The sequence below is a fragment of the Ovis aries genome, chromosome 1 (genome assembly GCF_016772045.2).
Source record: "Ovis aries strain OAR_USU_Benz2616 breed Rambouillet chromosome 1, ARS-UI_Ramb_v3.0, whole genome shotgun sequence".
Taxonomy (NCBI): domain Eukaryota; kingdom Metazoa; phylum Chordata; class Mammalia; order Artiodactyla; family Bovidae; genus Ovis; species Ovis aries.
Genome location: NC_056054.1, coordinates 53,985,162 through 54,005,707, shown reverse-complemented (window position 1 = coordinate 54,005,707; position 20,546 = coordinate 53,985,162). Strand labels below are relative to the sequence as shown.

The 20,546-nt window shown below is 44.0% G+C and overlaps 1 protein-coding gene across 2 annotated transcripts in view; it reads right to left on the bottom strand.

Moving 5' to 3' along the window:
• The window catches only part of AK5 (adenylate kinase 5), a 272,560-nt gene that overhangs the window by 9,563 nt on the left and 242,451 nt on the right, over nucleotides 1-20,546 (bottom strand). For both annotated transcript variants that reach the window (XM_004002092.6, XM_042249944.2), the window contains exon 13: nucleotides 9,521-9,712. In XM_004002092.6, the coding sequence (XP_004002141.4) occupies nucleotides 9,521-9,712 (192 nt within the window). The remainder of the gene's footprint in view (nucleotides 1-9,520; nucleotides 9,713-20,546) is intronic.

The window sequence follows — 20,546 nt, the reverse complement described above, 5'->3', positions numbered from 1 at the left end:
TGAATGCGAGGAAGCTACAGACTCAGAACTGAGAAGGAAACTCAGCTGAGGTGGGGCCTTGACTAAAGAGGCCAGGCATCCATGACCGGGGAAATCCCAAAGATTTTCTATGTTTCAAAGAATTCTCAGTGTAACAGAGAGAGAAAGGGAAATGAGTGGGAAATGAAATATCTGTTTTGAAGAAGGCCAGGATAGATATTTTTCCTAAAGAGACATACAGATGGCCAACAGACACATGAAAACATGCTCAGTGGCACAGATTATCAGGGAAATGCAAATCAAGACCACAGTGAGACATCACCTCACACCTGTCAGGATGGTTATTATCAAAAAGACACAAAATAACATATTGATGAGGACGCAGAGAAAACAGAACCCCTGTGCACTGTTGATGGGAATATAAATTGCTACACACACTGTGGAAAATAATATGGATGTTCCTAAAAAAATTAAAAACAGAACTACCACATGATTCAGCAGTTTCACTTCAGCATATTTACCCGAAGAAAACAAAAACACTAATGGGAAACCATACACGCACCACTATTCACAATAATCAAGATATGGGAGCAACCGAAACATTCATCCGCAGATGAATAGATAAAGACGACGGGGTACATGTACACAGTGGAATACTGCTCAGCCATGAAAAGAATGACAACATAGATGGATCTAGAGGATGCTGTGCTAAGTGAAATAAGTCATGGCAGAGACAAACAAAACAAAGTGAAAATAGACTCGCAGACAGAGAAAAGATGGGTGGCTGCCAGAAGGGCGGGGAAGGGGGTTGGTGGGCTCGGGAGAAACTGGTGAAGGAGATTAAGAGGTCTCTACTTAAAATAGCTCAGCAGTCTCTCATACTATAAAAAAAGCCTAAATGAGTGTGTTTGTTTACTGTATAGTTAGTAGTAACCAAACTAAATGAGAAATAAACTGGTTGAATAAATTAGATAATATATTAATATGGAATGTTAGTAACTATGAAAAAAACCATTTCTGCAACATGTATTGACTTCCAGATGCTTCAGACATGTGTACAGGATGGTAGTATTTTCATGAAATCAGAACCTTCCACCATAGAAGTATGTGTTGATTAATGTCAGAGAGAGGGAGAGGGAGAGGGGTGGCAAGGGGAAGGAGTTCACTTCTTTTTGGTAGATGTAGAGAGGTAAAGAAATAAATAGCAAAACATGATAAATACAAAGAAGGAGAGAGAAATGGTGTTTATAAGAGCACACAGGAGGGACAATTAATGTATATTTTGAGTTTCCCTGGTGGCTCAGATGGTAAAGAACCAGCCTACAAGGCAGGGGACCCGGGTTTGATCCCTGGGTTGGGAAGATCCCCTGGAGAAGGGAATGTCAACCCATTCCAGTATTCTTGCCTGGAGAATTCCGTGGACAGAGGAGTCCACAGGGTCACAAAAAGTCCGACACAACTCAAGGACTAATATTTTCACTTCCATTGTTAGTTTAAACAGTATGCAGTATGTAAGAAAACATGGTTGCTATCAATAAGAGCAGAAAGTCATGAAATTAGAACAGGTTTAGACTGGAATAGCAACAGCATCAGATGAAAAGAATCAGCTAAGGTAAAAATACAGAAAAACACACATGAGAATTAAAATCAATGTTGGTAGCTGGGAAGTAGGGGCAATGAAGTAGAAAACTGAGCTGGGTAACGTGGAAGACAACTTTGGGATTTTTCCTAGAAAGTAGACAGAAAAAAATGGAAAATAATGGAGTGGTTTATAGATAGAAAACTGAACTGTCTAGTCCAGAAGTCACTGTTGCTACTAAGCCCTTGAAATGTACAACCGCAAAATGAGCTGCGCTGCAAGTGTGAAGTACACACCAGATTTCAAAGGCCTGATAAAACGTGTCACTTGTTTCCTTTTCCTTTTAAAATTATGGCTATTAGAAAATTTAAAATTACACATGTGGCTCACATTAAATTTCTATCGGATGGCACCGGGGTAGAAGGAAGAGATCTGTGTGTAGGTGAGAAAAACAAGAAAGAGTGTACATAAAAAATACTTATAGAAAATGTTCTTGAGTTAAAACAAAATTATCATGCCATTGAGGATAAGTGAAAATCAGACTTATATCTGGACACAAGTTTCGAATTATGTAGAAAGACATTAAAACGTTTCTTTAAAGATACAAGTTGACAAAGTTTACTTCCAAATTTGTTTTGGCCTTTTCTCCACAACACTAAATGGTTGAAAACAATTGATAGAGAAATATTATGACCTAAATTTGATAGAGAAATATTATGACCTAAATTTTAGATCTAGTGAAATGGTATTTGATGTATAAAACCACCATAACAACACTCCTGGACAGTCATAGAGAGATTGAACTAAAAATTGGTTCAAATTATTTTAGCCAATTGAAAGAAGAATTAAAATGAAGGATTCAAACACAGAGAATTCAAAGTACAAGTTGGGGTTTTCCTTGCCTCGTATTAGACTCCAGTCTTAAGAATCCAATTGATTTAGGCTATCAAATGGATTGTTACATCCGAGGGGTAAAATTTGATCCAGTGCTGCCTTCTGCTTCCACTCCTTTCGTGGAAGTTCTAGCAATGACATTTCTCATTCTTTATCCCTCAGTTCACAGGAAGTCTCCTGCCAGGTTGGATGACTACCCAGAACAATAAACGCATACAGCTATATTTCAGGACTTCCTAAAAATGGCTAAACTATTCATGAAGTTGGGGCATTTTAGCAGAAGAGCTGCGGAGCGAATACCTGATTTTCTCCTTTGTAAAGGCCAAGTTGCCAAGGAAGTGGATTTTCTGCATCTGTTAAGTGCCTGTTTAATGAGTCACTGGCCTCTCTTTTTATTTTCTAAATTGATTAAGACTAATAAATAACCCAGGAACAGATATCATCTATTGTTAGGACTGCTTCCTCTAGAGCTGGGGGATGTTTCTGGGCTTACAATGCCAGGAGCAAAGAGCATTTTAAAAGCGAAGAAACAGACTGTAAGAAGGAAGGAAGAATGTAAGGAAGTAAGAATGTAAGAATGTAAAGAAGCAGAATGTAAGAAAAGATATCAAAATGTTTTCTTTGTTTAACAATGTTTTATCTTTGGGTGGAATAACTCTGGGTAATTTTTATCTTTATGCTCTTAAATTTTCTAGTTTCTTTTTTAGAAGCAGCTGTATCCTTAGCAAAAGGAGAGGTTTTAAATATAAATTTATAGACTTCTGTACATGCCACTTGAGGAAGTTATTTCTGGAATTTCTGCCAGTTTACAAGATCTTTTCTTCTGGGAATTTCTTGTTCCCCACCCAATTTTCAGGGACAAGTCCCAGGCAATCAGGCAACCATAGTTTTATTAGTCTGATTTCACCGGTAACAACCCACTCTGTTTTGTTTTTTCATAGAGCTAATCCTATCAGCAATTATTTTCTTGTCTACTGCTCTTTTTTCAGTGAGGGATTTTTAGTGCTGTGTCTCCAGTACCAAGAATCCGACATGAAGTGTGCACTCAATAAACAGCCACAGAACAGATGAAAAAGCCCCACGTGACCCTACCTGCCCGGCCATAGCTGGTAGGACCAGGGACAAGAGAAAGCAAGGCCAGTCAGAATAATTCCCTCTGGAATTTGGATCTGTTGTGGGAACATGAACGTGGAAGCTGTATGTTTGCCATATTCTAGCTTCTGGACCAGAGAAAGGGAAAAATCAGGATGCGAGAGAGAAGAAGGGGAAGACAGGTATGAGAAGCAGAAGGGAGCCTGGTCCCAGAGGCTTCCTGGACCTGTTTCAGCCCTGGTTCACATCACCTTACAAGTAAGCTCCATGTTTCAGGTTAGGCCAGCTGTTATCTACAATCTCATGAATATTCCTGTGGTCAGCATCATGCTTTAAAAATTCATAGCAAAGAGATATGAAAGAAACAATCAGGGATGTGTTTGCCTCTGAGTTATGGGACTACCTACTTTTTTGTGTTTTCTAAAACAGAAAAGTCTGCATGACTACAAATATATATATGTTGGGGTTTTTTTTGTTTTTGTTTTTGTTTTTCCCTGAGAAGCATAGAGTGACAGACCTAGGGTATTCCAGGAGATCCCATTCTGTCCATTCATTTTATTCTGCTGAAAGGTTTAGCAGTGAAATGACTCACCAAGTTCCCAAACTGAATACACACCTCAGTATTGTCTCCACCAGGGAGCCTCTGGACAGTTACTATGTCATTCACTTTAAAATGCTATATGCGTGCTAAGTCACTTCAGTTGTGTCCGACTATTTGTGACCCCATGGACTGTAGCCCACCAGGCTCCTCTGTCCATGGGATTCTCCAGGCGAGAATACTGGAGTGGGTCCTCTGTCCATGGGATCCTTCAGGCAAGAACACTGGAGTGGGTTGCCGTTTCCTTCTCTAGGAGATCCTCCCGACCCAGTGATCAAACTTCAGGCTCTTATGTCTCCTGCACTGGCAGTCAGGTTCTTTACCACTATCGCCACCTGGGAAGCCCATCAAAATGATTCATTTCAATTATTTTTTCAATTATAAATTCTCTCACTCAAGGTGAAAAAAGCTTTCTCCTATGGGTCAACTCTAGTGAGTTGGGTGAGACTACCTGTACTGCTGTGTCGATAAAGTTTTTTTTTTTTTTAAAGATTTTTTGATGTGGACCATTTAAAAAGTCTATTGAATTTATCACAATATTGCTTCTGTTTTACGTTTTGGGTTTTCGGCTGTGAGCCATGTGGGATCTTAGTTTCCTGACCAAAGACTGAACCTGCACCCCCTGCATAGGCTGACAGATTGCTTTTTGAAAAATTTAATCCTTTCCCATCTTTTCGTTTATCTGTTTATTTTTGGCTGTGCTGGGTCTTTGCTGCTGTGCAGGCTCTTTTCTAGTTGTGGTGCGTGGGGGCTACTTTAGCTGTGGTGCTTGGGCTTTTTCATTGTGGTGGCTTCTCGTGCTGGGGAGCGTGGGCTTCAGGGCGCTTCAGCTTCAGTATCTGCGGCTCCTGGCTTCTAGAACACAGGCTTAATTGTTGTGGTGCACGGCCTTAGTGGCTTGCTCCATGCATGGCATGTGGGATCTTCCCGGATCCCTCGAACCTGTGTCTCCTGCATTGGCAGGCGGGTTCTTTATCACTGAGTCACCAGGGAAGCTCTGCAGGCAGATTCTTAACCACTGGACTGCCAGGGAAGTCCCTGATAAAATTTCTAAGGCAACGTTCAGAATGGATAGGAAAGAAGAGCCACAATTGCCAAATGATGTCTGCTTTGAGTACAAGGAGGAAGGGAGTGACATGGACGAAAGTTCTAGTTCTTAGATGCAGCAGAAAGCTGACTTTATTAGAGGGGAAAAGGGAAGGTCAGAGGGTCCATTTGGACCACATTTGCTTCTACCCCTGGGTTTATGTTACAAGGAGTCCTAACTTTTACATCATTATATCATGATGGCATAACAAAGAATAAGGCAGTGGCTCTATAAACTCGGTTTTGTTTTTTACTTTCGTTTGAAATTCCATTGCACTTTTCCAGACAGTTGGTGGCAAAAAGGACTATCATTAGGTGGTGGGCTTCCCCGATGGCTCAGGAGGTCAAGAATCCCCCTGCAATGCAGGAGACACAGGAAATTTGGCTTCTGTCCCTAAGTCGGAAGATCCCCTGGAGTGGGAAATGGCAACCGGCTCCTGTTTTCTTGCCTGCAAAATCCCAAGGACAGAACCTGGCAGGCTGCCGAGTCGGACATGACCAAACACACACACACACACACACACATCATCAGGCAGTAAAGGTGTCAGGCGATGGATGGAGAGTAAGCATAAGTGGGCAGCACAGGTTAGAGGGAATTGTTTTTGGAGGGTGGTCTTTTTCTGGCTGGACTGTTTCTGTGGCTCTAATTCCTAAAGAAATCTCACTGAGCCACTACTGAATGGTCTCACTTGAATCTCGAAGTTCATTCACCACCCGTATGTAGTTTAAGAAAACTCCTTACATGATCCAGGAGCCCACCTGGAGGGTAGCAGTCCTGCCATGGGCTCAATTACCAGTGAGACAGGGAGCGGGTACTAAGACTCCAAAGAGCATCACAGGAACAAGATGCAGGCTATCACTTGAGATCAGGAGCTGATCAAACTGGTGCTCGGAGACTGGGCAAGAGCCCAGAAGGCCAGAAGACACAAAAGGCCAGAGGCTTTCACCTTCTCCAATACAGACCAAGCCAGCTGGCTCCCCTACTGCTTCTCCAATCCCCACCTGTGGCCTGAGCTGCTGGCAAGCCCCATGGGGCACCTACAAGCCAGTCTCCCATCCCTGGGTCCCTGGGCTGGCACAAGGCCACCCTGCACTGACTCTGCTCCAGGTCGGGGAGGAAGCCTGTTCATCTTGGCAGCTACATGGGGAGGACAGCCCGGGGCAGGGGCAGGGATAAAACAACTTCCTCCAAGAGGCCCTGAGGGAGTCCTGAGGGCTGGAGCCCACACTGCACTGGAGTCAGAACTTGGAGTGGTTTTAAATATTTGCCAATGGTTCGTACTCGTTACCTCACCACAGACCCAGCTGCCAGCATCTCCAAGATGTGGGGGAAGCTGAAGAGCTGAGCCACATGTTACGGGAAGCTCCCTTCCCCACTAACTTAGCTATTTCTAAGGAGGATCCCAGAGATCAGCTGTATTGGAGAACTCGGTTAGCCCTGTGTCCACACGCCAATCATTTGTGAGCATGTAGAACTCAGGCTAGAAAGATATAGGAGAGAGATAAAAGGGCTTTCCTGACTCTGAAAGTGGCTAAAGTCTTAACTCGGGATTTTCTCACCTCTGTAAATCTTGAAAGAGGAAGAAACCCTTTTCTCTCTGGATAATTTCCATCTGTGTTCCAGGTGGCATGAGGGTGAAAATCATGAATCCTGAAAGACCTTTGTCACCTGAATTATTAAGACCCTGCCTTTTTATGATACACTTTTTTGCTTGTTTAAAGATCTAGGTCTTTGTTTTGTGTGGCAACCAAGGCTACACGAGGGGCTTTCCTGATAGCTCAGTTGGTAAAGAACCTGCTTGCAAGACAGGAGACCCCAGTTTGATTCCTGGGTTGGGAAGATCCCCTGGAGAAGGGATAGGCTACCCCCTCCAGTATTCTTGGGCTTCCCTTGTGGCTCAGCTGGTAAAGAATCCGCCTTCAATGTGGGAGGCCTGGTTTTGATCCCTGGGTTGGGAAGATCCCCTGGAGAAGGGAAAAGTTACCCACTCCAGTATTCTGGCCTGGAGAATTCCATGGACTGTATAGTCACGGAATTGACTATCCCGTGATGAACTGTATAGTCCATGGGGTCACAAAGAGTCGGACATGACTGAGTGACTTTCACTTTCAAGGCTACATGAAGCACAGCAAATAGGGTTCGTCTTGTACATTAAGTCCTAGTAACTGGAAGGAGCTGCCTGTTGTGCTGCGCTAAGGCCAAGTCAAGGTCCTGAGGGAAAAGCAATGATGGCTTAGCAGTGGCTGCTGTGGGTGAAAAAGGTGGGGGTGATGTCTCTCATGTCACATACATGACATCTCTGAGTTAAATCATGGGACACCTCTCAGATACTAAACAGGGTTAAGTTCTTAAGGGTCTGGAAAATGGACAATTAACTGGCTCAGAAGATAAGATTTCATTATCAATGGTTTTCCCCAAGGAATCAATCATGTAGCTCCCTCCAAGATACATTATTGGTTGAAGCTGTTTCCTTTTAACTTCCTGGAAAAGCAGATACTAGCTGTCTACTCTCTCTCCTCTGTGTTGGGTTCTGAGGGTTTGGTTCCTGGATCTATCCCACCTCCCGGTGGTCTCCTGGCCTAATCTTCTTGGGATCCATTCCTCACTAAGCTGATGGAGTGAGCTTTCAAAGTGGAAACCCTGACTATGTCTGTTCCCTTCAGTAGCTCCCATCATTCTCAGGACAATTATTTGCTCTAGGACAGGTTCACCTTGATCTGGTCCCCTGCTTGCCTCTCCACACTCACCTCTCTCTCTCTCGGCACTTCATGTCACAGCCAAGCTCCTTCTGTGTGAAGAGCTCTGCTCCCCTCACAGCACCCCCACATGGGGCTCAGCTTAGTTCTTCTCTTGTGGCCTTCCTTCTGTCTCCCCTTAGATCAGGTTAAAGGGCCCTCAGGACTTACTCTCTGCTCATTTTCACTCCATATTGTGATCACTGATTTGTCTGTCTCCCCTACTAAACCCTGGCTTCCTGGGTGGCTCAGTGGTAAAGAATCTGCCTGCAAGGCAGGAGCCATAGGGGAAATGGGTTTGATCCCTGGGTTGGGAAAATCCTCTGGAGGAGGGCATGACAACCCATTCCAGTATTCTTGCCTGGAGAATCCTGTGGACAGAGGAGCCTTGCGAGCTACAGTCTGTGGGGTTGCAAAGAGTTGGACATGACTGAAGCGACTTAGCACACGTGCACACCTACTAAACCCTAGGCTCTAGCAGGCAAGGACTACATCTTCTTACCTGCATCCAAACCATCAGGGCAATGGATGGCCCATAGGAAGTTCTTGGTGCATATATATTAAATGAGAGAATGAATAAAGATTGGGTAGTTTTCCCAAATTCATGAACTTTACTCAGCATGGATTATTGCTCATGATCATTGAGCTGACCACCCGTTTCCTCACTGTTTTACCTCATCTGCTCTCCTGGCCCCACATACTGCTTCTCCTAGCAACACTAGTTATTGCAAGAAACTGAGTCAGCCAAGTGCCAGTGAGGAACTATGCCAAAATTTAGACATTCAAAGTTGTTGAATTTTAGATCTAGATGAGACCTTTCGGATTCTCCTGTGTAGCTGAGGCCTGAAAGTCAGAACTAATGCCTTATCCCTCGTCCTGTCCTCCCTCCCTCCTTCTTGGAAAATGGAACAACCGTATTGGCTTCTGTAAACATCGGATGACCAGCTTTTCATGGTCCATATGATGAGTGATACAAAGGGAAGAGTCTACGGGACCCACATGCTGGCCCCAGTTGTGCAGCTGTATGCCGTTCACGGATGTGAGAGCTGGACAGTAAAAAAGGCTGAGTGCTGAAGAGTTAATGCCTTCAAATTGCGGTGTTGGAGAAGATTCCTGAGAGTCCCGTGGAAGGCAAGGAGATCAAACCAGTCAATCCTGAAGGAAATCAGTCCTGAATATTCATTGGAAGGACTGATGCTGAAGCTGAAACTCCAATACTTTGGCCACCTGATCCAAAGAGCTGATTCATTGGAAAAGACCCTGATGCTGGGAAAGATTGAAGGCAGGAGGACAAGGGGATGACAGAGGATGAGATGGTTGGATGGCATCTTTGACTCAATGGACATGAGTTTGAGTAAACTCCGGGGGACGGTGATGGACAGGGAGGCCTGGTGTGCCGCAGTCCATGGGGTCGCAAAGAGTCAGACACGACTGAGCAACTGAACAACCACAATGCAGTTCTAATTCCAAAATCCTTAAATCTGAAATTTCCTTTTTTCTTTGTTTTTGAAAAAAATGGGTAGTTGGCTCATTCTGGGGGCTGTGAGGGGGCTCACCTTATGTAGCTGTGTTTTTGTCTCATAGTAGGCGACCACAGGGATGGAGGCCCGGTAGTAGGCCTCCAGGCGCTTGGCGATGGTGGTGGTGCTGCTGTCTGCCTGCGGGCTGCTCTGGCTCCGCTGGAGAAGGCGGTTGGTCATGGTGTCTGCTGAGCAGTCCATGCAGATCACCAGGTGTGGGTCTCCAATCTGGGGATGGGAGAGGGCGGCACAACATAGTCAGAAACTCTGCCCTGCAAGGTTCTGGAAAGGCCTGTGCACGCTAGTTCTTTCCCTTCTTGACCTGCTTTCTCTTGAGGTTCCAGGCCTACAGTGTGACCCAGCTGGGACAGGATATCACAGCTCCTCATTTCCAGGTCAGAGACTTTCCACAAAACCACCCTCAGCTTTTAGGTCACCTCGTGTAATGGAGTGGTTGTGTAGAATGCTGCCCAGTGGAGTCATAATCTGTCCTCCACACCAGGGTGGGGGGGGGGGCGCTGTATGTGCGTAATACTTCCTGCTGTCAGCCTTTCCTGACTTATGGAGGTAAGTTAATCACCTCTTCCTTTGCCCACCATTATCTCTTATACCAGCCACCACGAGCACAGTGTGGCTGCGTCTTGTACTATGTGGAGGTCAGTAGAGCGTAATGGTTGAGCACACAAAGGTTGGAGTCACGCTGCTTAGGGTCAAATCCTGGTGCAGCGACTTGTCTCCAAGATGGGAAGGAAGCTTCAACGTACTTTAAGCTCTTTCCGCATTGAGACGTGGTGACTATTCTTCTACCTGTTTGAATCTGAGCTGGACTGTACCTATTCTGACAGACAGAATACAGTGAAAATGATGTCACCTAGTTTTGGAAGCAAGATCATAAGAAGTTTTGCAGTTCCTGCCTGGTCAACCACCATCTAAGATGTCCAACGACTCTCACTGATAAGCTGGGAGGAAGCACAAGCTAGCCTGTTCGAGAGGCCATGTGGACAGAGATGCCTGACCAATCCTTGGCTGATCAGACACCCCAGCCCCTGCTCCAGACCTGTCTACTGAGTCTTACCCACTATCTGACTGCAACAGAATAATGGAGCCCATCAACCCCCAGAAACCTATTAGAGAAAATAACGAATTAAGTTACTAACTGTGTCTCTCAACTTCTCTGCACCCCGACTTTCTCATTTGTATGATGAGGATGATCACAGAATTTCTGTAAGAATTAGGTGGCTCAATAGTAAAGCACTGCCTGCCAAGCAGGAGATGCAACTTTGATTCCTGGGTCAGGAAGATCCCTTGCAGAAGGAAATGGCAACCCACTCCAGTATTCTTGCCTGGAGAATTCCATGCACAGAAGAGCCTGCCAGTCCATGGGGTCTCAAAGAGTTTGACATGACTTAGTGACTAAATGGCAGCAGTAATGTAAGTAGATTGCTTAGGATAGAGCAAATTGTAAGTATCAGCTACTATGCTTACTGGAGTCCCAGGTGGCTCAGTGGTCAAGAATCTGCCTTGCCAGTGTAGGAGACACAGGAGAAGTGATTTGATTCCTCAGTTGGGAACATCCCCTGGCAGAGGAAACAGCTACACACTTCAGTATTCTTGCAGACAAAATCCCATGAACAGAGGAGCCTGGCAGGCTACAGTCCATGGGGTTGCAAAAGAGTCAGACACAACTGAGCGACTTAGCATGCACTATGCTTATTTCCCATATGAGCTACAATCTCTGTGTTCAGGGGTTAGGAATGCTCAGCTCCTGGCCCCCAAGGCCAAGGAAGAAATGGATAGACAGGAAAGTGAAGCAATGAGCTCTACCATGATTCTAAGAGGTTGACTGCACAAGGACAGTAGCTGGAAGCAGCCCACAGGGCCCAGGGGTAGGGCCTGGAGGGGGCGGGGCGGGGCGCGGGGTGGCGGTGGTGCAGAGAGAGTGTGCAGAATGACTGGGGCATGGGTATATCCAGCCTTATCCGGTAGGTAGTAAATAAACTTGTTCCTGAATGAATGATAGTGACATGGTCAATAGCATGACTCTTTCCATCTCCCCATCCTTCCAATTATAGGCTTCTTTTGCTTCTGATGCCTCTGGAAGACACCAACCTTGTCTCTGCTACCAGTCCCAACTCTGGATCAGAAGGAACTGTTGCTCCTTTCTGATGTGGCAATGTAAATGAAGTCTTACTGCTCCACCATGGAAAGCCCTGGGAGGGATAGGAACAAAGTCAGGGTAGGGGAGTACTTCAGGACAACACAGAACCATAAGTTGTCTGTGTTGTTCCATGATTTATCTCCCCACTCTGAAGGAAGTACTTTAAGGAACAGAGTAGAAAAGTTCTCCAAAATCTAAAAGGGTGAAATAAACCTCTGAGACATGTCATCTAATTTTTCTGACTTTATTAATTGGAAGAAAAAAAAGAGCCTTTGAGCAGTATGAAAGCTGGGTGAACGTTTAGAAGACAATGACCTATTTCCACCAGCAGAGGGCAAGCTTGAGAGGCAGGCTAGGGTTTAGTTACAGAGTTTGGCTTCTGGAACAGTTTCTGACTAGGGTTGCGTTTGGAGACTAGGCTATTTTTCTTATTGTGGGGATTTTCAGGCCACTCATTTGGGGACACAAAAGACAATTCTGAGACTCATTTAGGTACAAACAGAGATTATGTGTGTCTGAGCAGGATCATGGCATCAGGTCCCATCACTTCATGGGAAATAGATGGGAAACAGTGGAAACAGTGTCAGACTTTATTTTTTTTTGGTTCCAAAATCACTGCAGATGGTGACTGCAGCCATGAAATTAAAAGATGCTTACTCCTTGGAAGAAAAGTTATGACCAACCTAGATAGTATATTCAAAAGCAGAGACATTACTTTGCCGACTAAGGTCTGTCTAGTCAAGGCTATGGTTTTTCCTGTGGTCATGTATGGATGCGAGAGTTGGACTGTGAAGAAAGCTGAGTGCTGAAGAATTGATGTTTTTGAACTGTGGTGTTGGAGAAGACTCTTGAGAGTCCCTTGGACTGCAAGGAGATCCAACCAGTCCATTCTGAGGGAGATCAACCCTGGGATTTCCTTGGAAGGAATGATGCTAACGCTGAAACTCCAGTACTTTGGCCACCTGATGAGAAGAGTTGACTCATTGGAAAAGACTCTGATGCTGGGAGGGATTGGGGGCAGGAGGAGAAGGGGACGACCGAGGATGAGATGGCTGGATGGCATCACTGACTCAAGAGACGTGAGTCTGAGTGAACTCTGGGAGTTGGTGATGGACAGGGAGGCCTGGTGTGCTGTGATTCATGGGGTCGCAAAGAGTTGGACACGACTGAGCGACTGAACTGAACTGAACTGAGAAGGATCTGACCATAAATAAGTGCAGGACAGAGAGGCTGATTTCCCCAGGAAGTATGGGTCGTGGACCAGCAGCTCAGGGTTCATCTGGGAGCTTGTTAGAAATGCAGAGGCTCAGGCACCACTCCCGACCTGCTGAGTCTGCATTTTAAGAAGATCCCCGGGTGATTCTTCACAAAATAAGACCTTGAGAAGCAGCTCCACCAAGCCATTTCCTCCCGCCAAGCCTGGGATTAGACCTGACCTGTCTCTCCTGGAGTCAGCACTCTCTTCTTACATAAAAAGCTATCAAGCAATCATTCTATTTGAAAATGGCCTGTATAGATTTTAAGTTTTAGAAGTTTTAAGTGAAGTGAAAGTCGCTCGGTTGTGTCCAACTTTTTGCAACCCTATGAACTATACAGTCCATGGAATTCTCCACGCCAAGATACTGGAGTGGGTAGCCTTTCCCTTCTCCAGGGGATCTTCCTGACCCAGGAATTGAACCAGGGTCTCTGCATTGCAGGTGGATTCTTTACCAACCGAGCTATTGGTTTTATCAGCAACTTCAGGGAAGCCCTAGAAGTTTTAGGTTTACGTGAAAATTGAACAGATAATACAGAGAATTACCATATATCTTTCCCCGTTCCTGGTTTCCCCTACTATGTCTTTCAGTTCAGTTCAGTTCAGTTCAGCTGCTCAGTCATGTCTGACTCTTTGTGATCCCATGGACTGCAGCATGCCGCAGGCTTCCCTGTCCATCATAAACTCCCGGAGCCTACTCAAACTCCTTCAGGGGCTCTTCTGGACCCAGGGATTGAACCTGTGTCTTCTACATCTCCTGCAATGGCAGGAGGGACGTCCTAATGTAACAATACTGAAATGGTAACTGAAGTCCATAGTTGACACTAAGGTTCATTGTTTGTGTTGTGTATTCTATGGGTTTTGACGACTGCATAATGTCATGATCCAACATTATAGTAATGATATGTAATAGTTTCACCCTTCTCAAAATCTTCTGGGCTCTTTCTATTTAATTCCTCCGTCTCTCTCCTCCCTAACCCTGCAACTACTTTACTGTTCTATAGAATTGCCTTTCCCAGAATATCACATTGTTGAACTCATACAGTGTACAGCCTTTTCAGGCTGGCTTCTTTCACTTAGCAATGTGCATTTAAGTTTCCTCCATGTCCTTTCATGGTTTCAGAGCTCATTTCTTCCACTGATGCTTTTAATGCCTGCAAGTTTTTGAAAGATTTGAATGAAACACCACTTCATTACTTTTCAGAATGCTTTGGTATATTCCTTTAGAAAGTTCCTTGGAGTAGCTCTGCCTCTTTTACCCTGGACCATGGTTAGTCTCTAATGTCCCACGGGTGGGAGGACAGAGAGCTCAGTCCTTGTCTGGATGAACCATAGAGACTTATGGACAACTCCGTGTCCCCAGTGCCCACTCCCCTGCTGGCTCCCTGGAATTCTGCCCCAGCAGTATGGCATTCTTCATGGTCTTTGGGTATTCAAGAGACCCTTATTAGAGCACACATGCCCTTGAAAAGACATTGAGATGTGTAAGAACATTTCGGCAGCTGACATATTGCGCCATCTTGCTAACGGGAGGAAATGGAGACCTACACAGGTCAACTTGCCCAAGATCACTGAGGACTAGTTAGAGACAGTTTTGAGTCTGCTGTGTGTAACTCCAAAAGCTTGGCCAGGAGAGGAGGTGGGACAGGAAAAGAAGTGGACACTTCAGAGGCCATTTCATTTTATTTTGCAAACTTGCTCGTGCTGTCTCTGGGGCTCCAATTGGGATCAGCATTCACCCTGACTGAGAGCAGCCCACCAGGATGGGATGTCAGCTGACCTGTGATGATAATTTCAGCAGGTGGAGCACGAAGAGGCATTTACCCTCCCTTCTTTGCCAGGGAATGGCAACCTACTCCAGTATTCCTTCCTGGAGAATCACTTGGACAGAGGATCCTGACGAGCTATAGTCCATGGGGTGAAAAAGAGTTGGACATGACTGAGTGACTAACAATTTCATTTTCAGGGCTTCCCTGGTGACTCAGATGGTAAAGAATCCACCTGCAATGTTGGAGACCTGGGGTTTGATCCCTGGGTCGGGAAGATACCCTGGAGAAGGGAATGGCAACCCACTCCAGTTTTCTTGCCTCGGAAATCCCATGGAGAGAGGAGCCTGGCGGGCTACAGTCCATGGGGTCTCTAAGAGTTGGACACGACCAAGCAACTAAGCACACATAAACAGAATCACTGACCTTGTAGACGAAAAGTGTTATGAGACAGTGAAGAGCAGTCAGGCAGAGGGATATACCATCATTATCCACACATCCAGGAAGCTCATCTTTGTAGGCAGGCTAAGGGCAGAATTTCAGCTAAGAACCTTCTGGGAGGGAAAGGAAAGAGCTGACCTGTGCATTTTACTTCTGTTAATATGTGTTTAGTTTGGCTGCTGTGGAGTAAATGTTGAGTTAACACAGGAAAGCATTTCTTTCTCACTACAGGGAGTTGGGCTGAGTACACACTCTCCTTGAGATGATAATAATCTATAAAGTGGGGATAATAATATCTCTTGAACATTATTGTAAAGATTAATATAATGATATAGGCAAAGCATATAGTTCAGTTCCTGGTACACTTTAAGTGCTCAAAAAATGACAGTTATTATTTAGATAGCTATGTATTCTGTATGACTTTAACTGCATGAAAATAGGTAGAACCAAGACAGGAAGCACAGACAACAGGTTATTTCTGAGTGGTTAGTTAGTCTTTGTTTTACATTTTCCTGTCTTGTCTCATATCTATATAATTTTTATTTCTATAGACAGAAAAAATACATATAATTTTGGAAAAAAATGGCAACAATTTATTGAACACCATGTTCAGGCATATACATATGTAAGGCCCATTTCAAGGATTTCATCCAATCTTCCCAGCAAGCACTGACGCTATTTTCCCATTTTTAATTGAACTATAGTTGACATAAAATATTCTGTTAAGTTTCAGGTGTACTGCATGGTGATGTAATGTTCATATACATTATGAAGTGATCACCACAGTTTTTATCATCTGTCCTTGTACAAAGTTATTACAATATTACTGACTATATTCTCTATGCTGAATATTACATTCATGTGACTTATTTATTGTATAGCTGGAGGTTTGCCCATTCCCCCACTCCTTACCTTCTGGAAACCTCCCATCGGTTCTCTGTATCTATGAGTTTATTTTTGTTTCATTTCGTTTGTTTGTTTTTTAATTTCACACATAAGTGATATCATACAGTATTTGTCTTTCTCTGTCTGACTTATGTAGCACAATAATCCTCTAGATGTATCTATGTTGTTGCAAATGGAAAGATTTCTTTTTTTTTTTATAGTAGTTGGAGGTATTTATTTTCTTTTTAAAAAAATAATGTTATTTGTGTATTTATTTTTGGCTGATCTGGGTTTTTTCGGTTGCGCAGGCTTTTCTCTAGTCGTGGTGAGTTGAGGTTCCTCTCTCGTTTCGGTGCTTGGGCTTCTCGTTACAGTGGTTTCTCTTGTCTCTGAGTGTGAGCTCTAGAGCTCATGGGTGTCAGTGGCTGCAGCTCTGGGCTCTAGAGCGCAGGCTTGATGGCCACGGGGCAGGGGCTTTGCTGCTTTGTGGCCGTGGATCTTCCCAGACCACAGATCAAACCTGCGTCTCCCACACTGGCAGGCAGATTCTTTACTACTGAGCCAGCAGGGAAGCCCAGCTATTTTCAATCTATATTTTATAGAGGAGGAAATTGAACCATGTATAGTTACATGACTTGTCATGGACATATGAAACCAGGCTCTGAATATAGGTCAGTGAACATGAAGTCACTATAACCAGGAGTTCACAAATGTGGTGAGAGATGGGGATGGTGGTTAGAAACCCTAACTCTTCTATATTACCTCTCTTTCTCTTTTACACACATGCACACACACACACACACACATACACACAGAGACAACCTTCCCTTATGCTTTGCTGGATACTAAAGGCACAGATATTTAACTCATTGGGGGTAAAACCAGGCTTGGGAACAGAAGATAGGGTGGTAACAGAGGAATCACATACAGACTTAGCCCTAAGCTACGGACATGAGTTAGCATTTGGCCTTTAGTAGTGTCATAGCCAAGCAGATCCTCAAAGGACCTGCCTCTCAGAGCAAGAAGCTACAGGTATGCAAAAGCATCAGCCTGACTAACTAAACTGGATTTTTTTCAGCAACAGATGGTCCCAAGCATCAGGTACATCAGTCTCTGGAATATAGAGAGGCTGCTGAGATGTTTGTGGGTTGGGAAACCATCCACAGGCCTGAATGGGCTTCAAACAGAGTTGCAGGCCTGATAGGTACACAAGGAACACTCACTGTGCTCCCAACCAGGCTGATTACTCTGAATCTCTGGGGTGAAATTGTTCATCTGTATTTGTCTTTGCCAAATTTCAAATGAGTTGCTTGCTGGTAATTTGGAGGGTACTGTACAAATGATGGGGTCCCTTGAGGGCATAAGTGAATCAACAGCGGCTCATTCTGTGCTTGTAGCATCTGCATCTTTGTTCATCTGGTCAGGTTTAAAGCAGGTGTTTGTTTTGGAGGGCAGCATGTGTTCTCCTCACATGAGTTGAACTGATATTAGAATCTCCTAAATTGCTGTATCCAGGGATAAATCAAGATCATGCTTGATCTCAGTGAATTTGTGCCAGCAGAACGTGAAAGACTGTCTTCATAGACATCTCACTTGAAGGTCATTGGCTAGGGCACTTGTATATTTTAGCAATGGCTACATGAATTTTAGCATTGATTGAAACTACGCATTTATCACATTGGTGACTCTTTCTCACTCCTCAGTTCTAGTTAGGAGTGTCAGTGTCTCTTCTCTGACACTTCCTAAAACCTGTCTGAATGGGGCCCATAGTGGGGATGGAAGTTTTGCTTTACATCAGGAAGACTGTATGGATGATTTGAGTTCTTACTTACCAATTAGAAAAGTTAGGAGAATAAAGTAAGAAAAGAAAGGAGAATAAAGAACATAATTCTGTTGTTTGCACACAGTAGTCTATGGGGTCGCACAGAGTCGGACACGACTGAAGTGACTTAGCAGCAGCAGCAGCAGCAGCAGTTGACAAAAACAATGCTTATTTTTACCCTACATCTTATTTATCACACTTGGCCATTTGGGGGTTTCAGAAGAAAAGTCTACTACCACTGAGAGCAATTAAAAAGAAGACATTGAAAAGGATGTTTTCCCCAGCACTTCCAAGCAAGTTCATGACCTGTCCTGACCCTCCTAAAGACCCTGCTAGGACTTTTGGACCTTAAGTTCACAGGCAAGGTCAAGTGTGAAATATCCTGGTGGGGTGCAGCCATCTAGAAGCCTGAACCTCAATCAACATTGCTGATGGGAGGCCTTTAGCACTCATCTCCCCCGCCCCCCTTTTAAGGTTTTGCTCCCTTGTGTTTTAATGTTTACAAAATGGCCAATCCCCACTCAGCAGGGAGCCCCTCATGGGCCCAATCGCACCTTCCTCTTTTCTGAATTTCTCCTCACCCCTTGGATTTACACAGGCCCTAATTCTGAAGTGGTGCAGGAAAGATGCCTTTATTCCTCAGTTATTCAGAGTATTCCCAGGAGACTAGTTCATGACCTAGATGCTGGCTCAGTTCAGTTCAGTTCAGTCGCTCAGTCGTGTCCGACTCTTTGCGACCCCATGAATCGCAGCACGCCAGGCCTCCCTGTCCATCACCATCTCCCGGAGTTCACTCAGACTCACATACCTTGAGTCGGTGATGCCATCCAGCCATCTCATCCTGGGTCGTCCCTTCTCCTCCTGCCCCCAATCCCTCCCAGTATCAGAGTCTTTTCTAATGAGCCAACTCTTCACATGAGGTGGCCAAAGTACTGGAGTTTCAGCTTTAGCATCATTCCTTCCAAAGAAATCCCAGGGTTGATCTCCCTCAGAATGGACTGGTTGGATCTCCTTGCAGTCCAAGGGACTCTCAAGAGTCTTCTCCAACACCACACTTCAAAAGCATCAATTCTTTGGCGCTCAGCCTTCTTCGCGGTCCAACTCTCACATCCATACATGACCACAGGAAAAACCATAGCCTTGACTAGACGGACCTTAGTCAGCAAAGTAAATGCCTCTGCTTTTGAATGTACTGTCTAGGTTGGTCATAACTTTTCTTCCAAGGAGTAAGCGTCTTTTAATTTCATGGCTGCAATCACCATCTGCAGTGATTTTGGAGCCCAAAAAATAATGCTGGCTAGATCAGAACAAAAATGTAAGACAGTCCACAGAAGACTTAATATTGTTAAGATGTTAAGATGTCAATACTGCCAAAGTGATCTACAGGTTTAACACAATCTCTATCAAAGTTCCAAAGGCTTTTTTTTTTTTTTAACAGAAATAAAGATAATTTTGCCCTAAAATTTTTGTGGAATCTCAAGGGACCCTGAATAGCCAAAGCAATCTTGAAAAGAACAAAGTTGGAGGGTGCACACTTCTTGATTTAAAACCTTATTACAAAGCCACAGTAGTCAAAATACTGTGGTACTGGCATAAAGTCAGTAATTTAGATCAATGGAATATAATAGAGAGCTCAGAAATAAACTCTCACATATATGGTCAAATGATTGTTGACAAGGATACCAAGACCATTCAGTGGCGAAAAAAAGTCTTTTCAGACAATGGTGTTGGGACAATTGTTTATCTACATTCAAAGAATGGAGTTGGATCCTTATGTTATACCATATACAAAACTTAGGCCAAAATGGATTAAAGTGCTAAATGTAGGAGCGAAAACTACAAAATTCTTAGAAGAAAACAGGGGAAAATCTTCACGACACCGGATTTGGCAATAATTTCTTGGATACAGCACCAAAAGTGCAGGAGACAAAAGCAAAAATAGATAAATTGGTTTATATAAAAATTATGAACTTCTGTGCATTAAAGGACACAGTCAACAGAGTGAAGAGGCAACCGTCAACTCGACAACAAAACCCAAACAACCCAGTTAAAAAACAGGAAAAAGACTTAGGTAGACATTCTTCAAAGAAGACATATTAATATAATTGGCCAGTGAGCACATGAAAAGAGGCTCAACTTCATTAATCATTAGGAAAATGCAAATCAAAATCACAGTGATATCCATTAGGATGGTACCTCTGAAAAATACAGACAATATGTGTTGGTGAGGATGTGGAGAAACTGAAACTCTTGTACGTTGTTTGTGGGGATGTAAACTGGTGCAGCCACTATGGCTGACAGTAGGTATGTGTATGTATTGATTCCCCCAAAAATCAAAAATAGAATTAGCATATGATCCAGCAATTTCACTTCCGTGTATATACCCCAAAGAGTTGAAAGCAGAGTCTTGAAGAGCTATTTGTACACCCACGTTCATAGCAGCATTAATTACAACAGCCCCAAAGTGGAAGTAACCCAAGTAGCCATCAATGAATGAATGGATAAGCAAAATATTATTCATCCTTAACCAGGAAGGAAATTTTAACATATGCTACAACAGGAATGAACCTTGAGGACACTATGCTGAGTGAAAAATAAGCCAGTGACAGGAGAAATGTGTCGGATTCCATGTATGTGAGGTACGTAGAGTAATGGTCATTTCATAAAGACAGAGAGTGAACAGTGTTTCCAGGGACTGAGAGGACAGGGAAGTGGGGAGTTATTGTTCAAAGAGT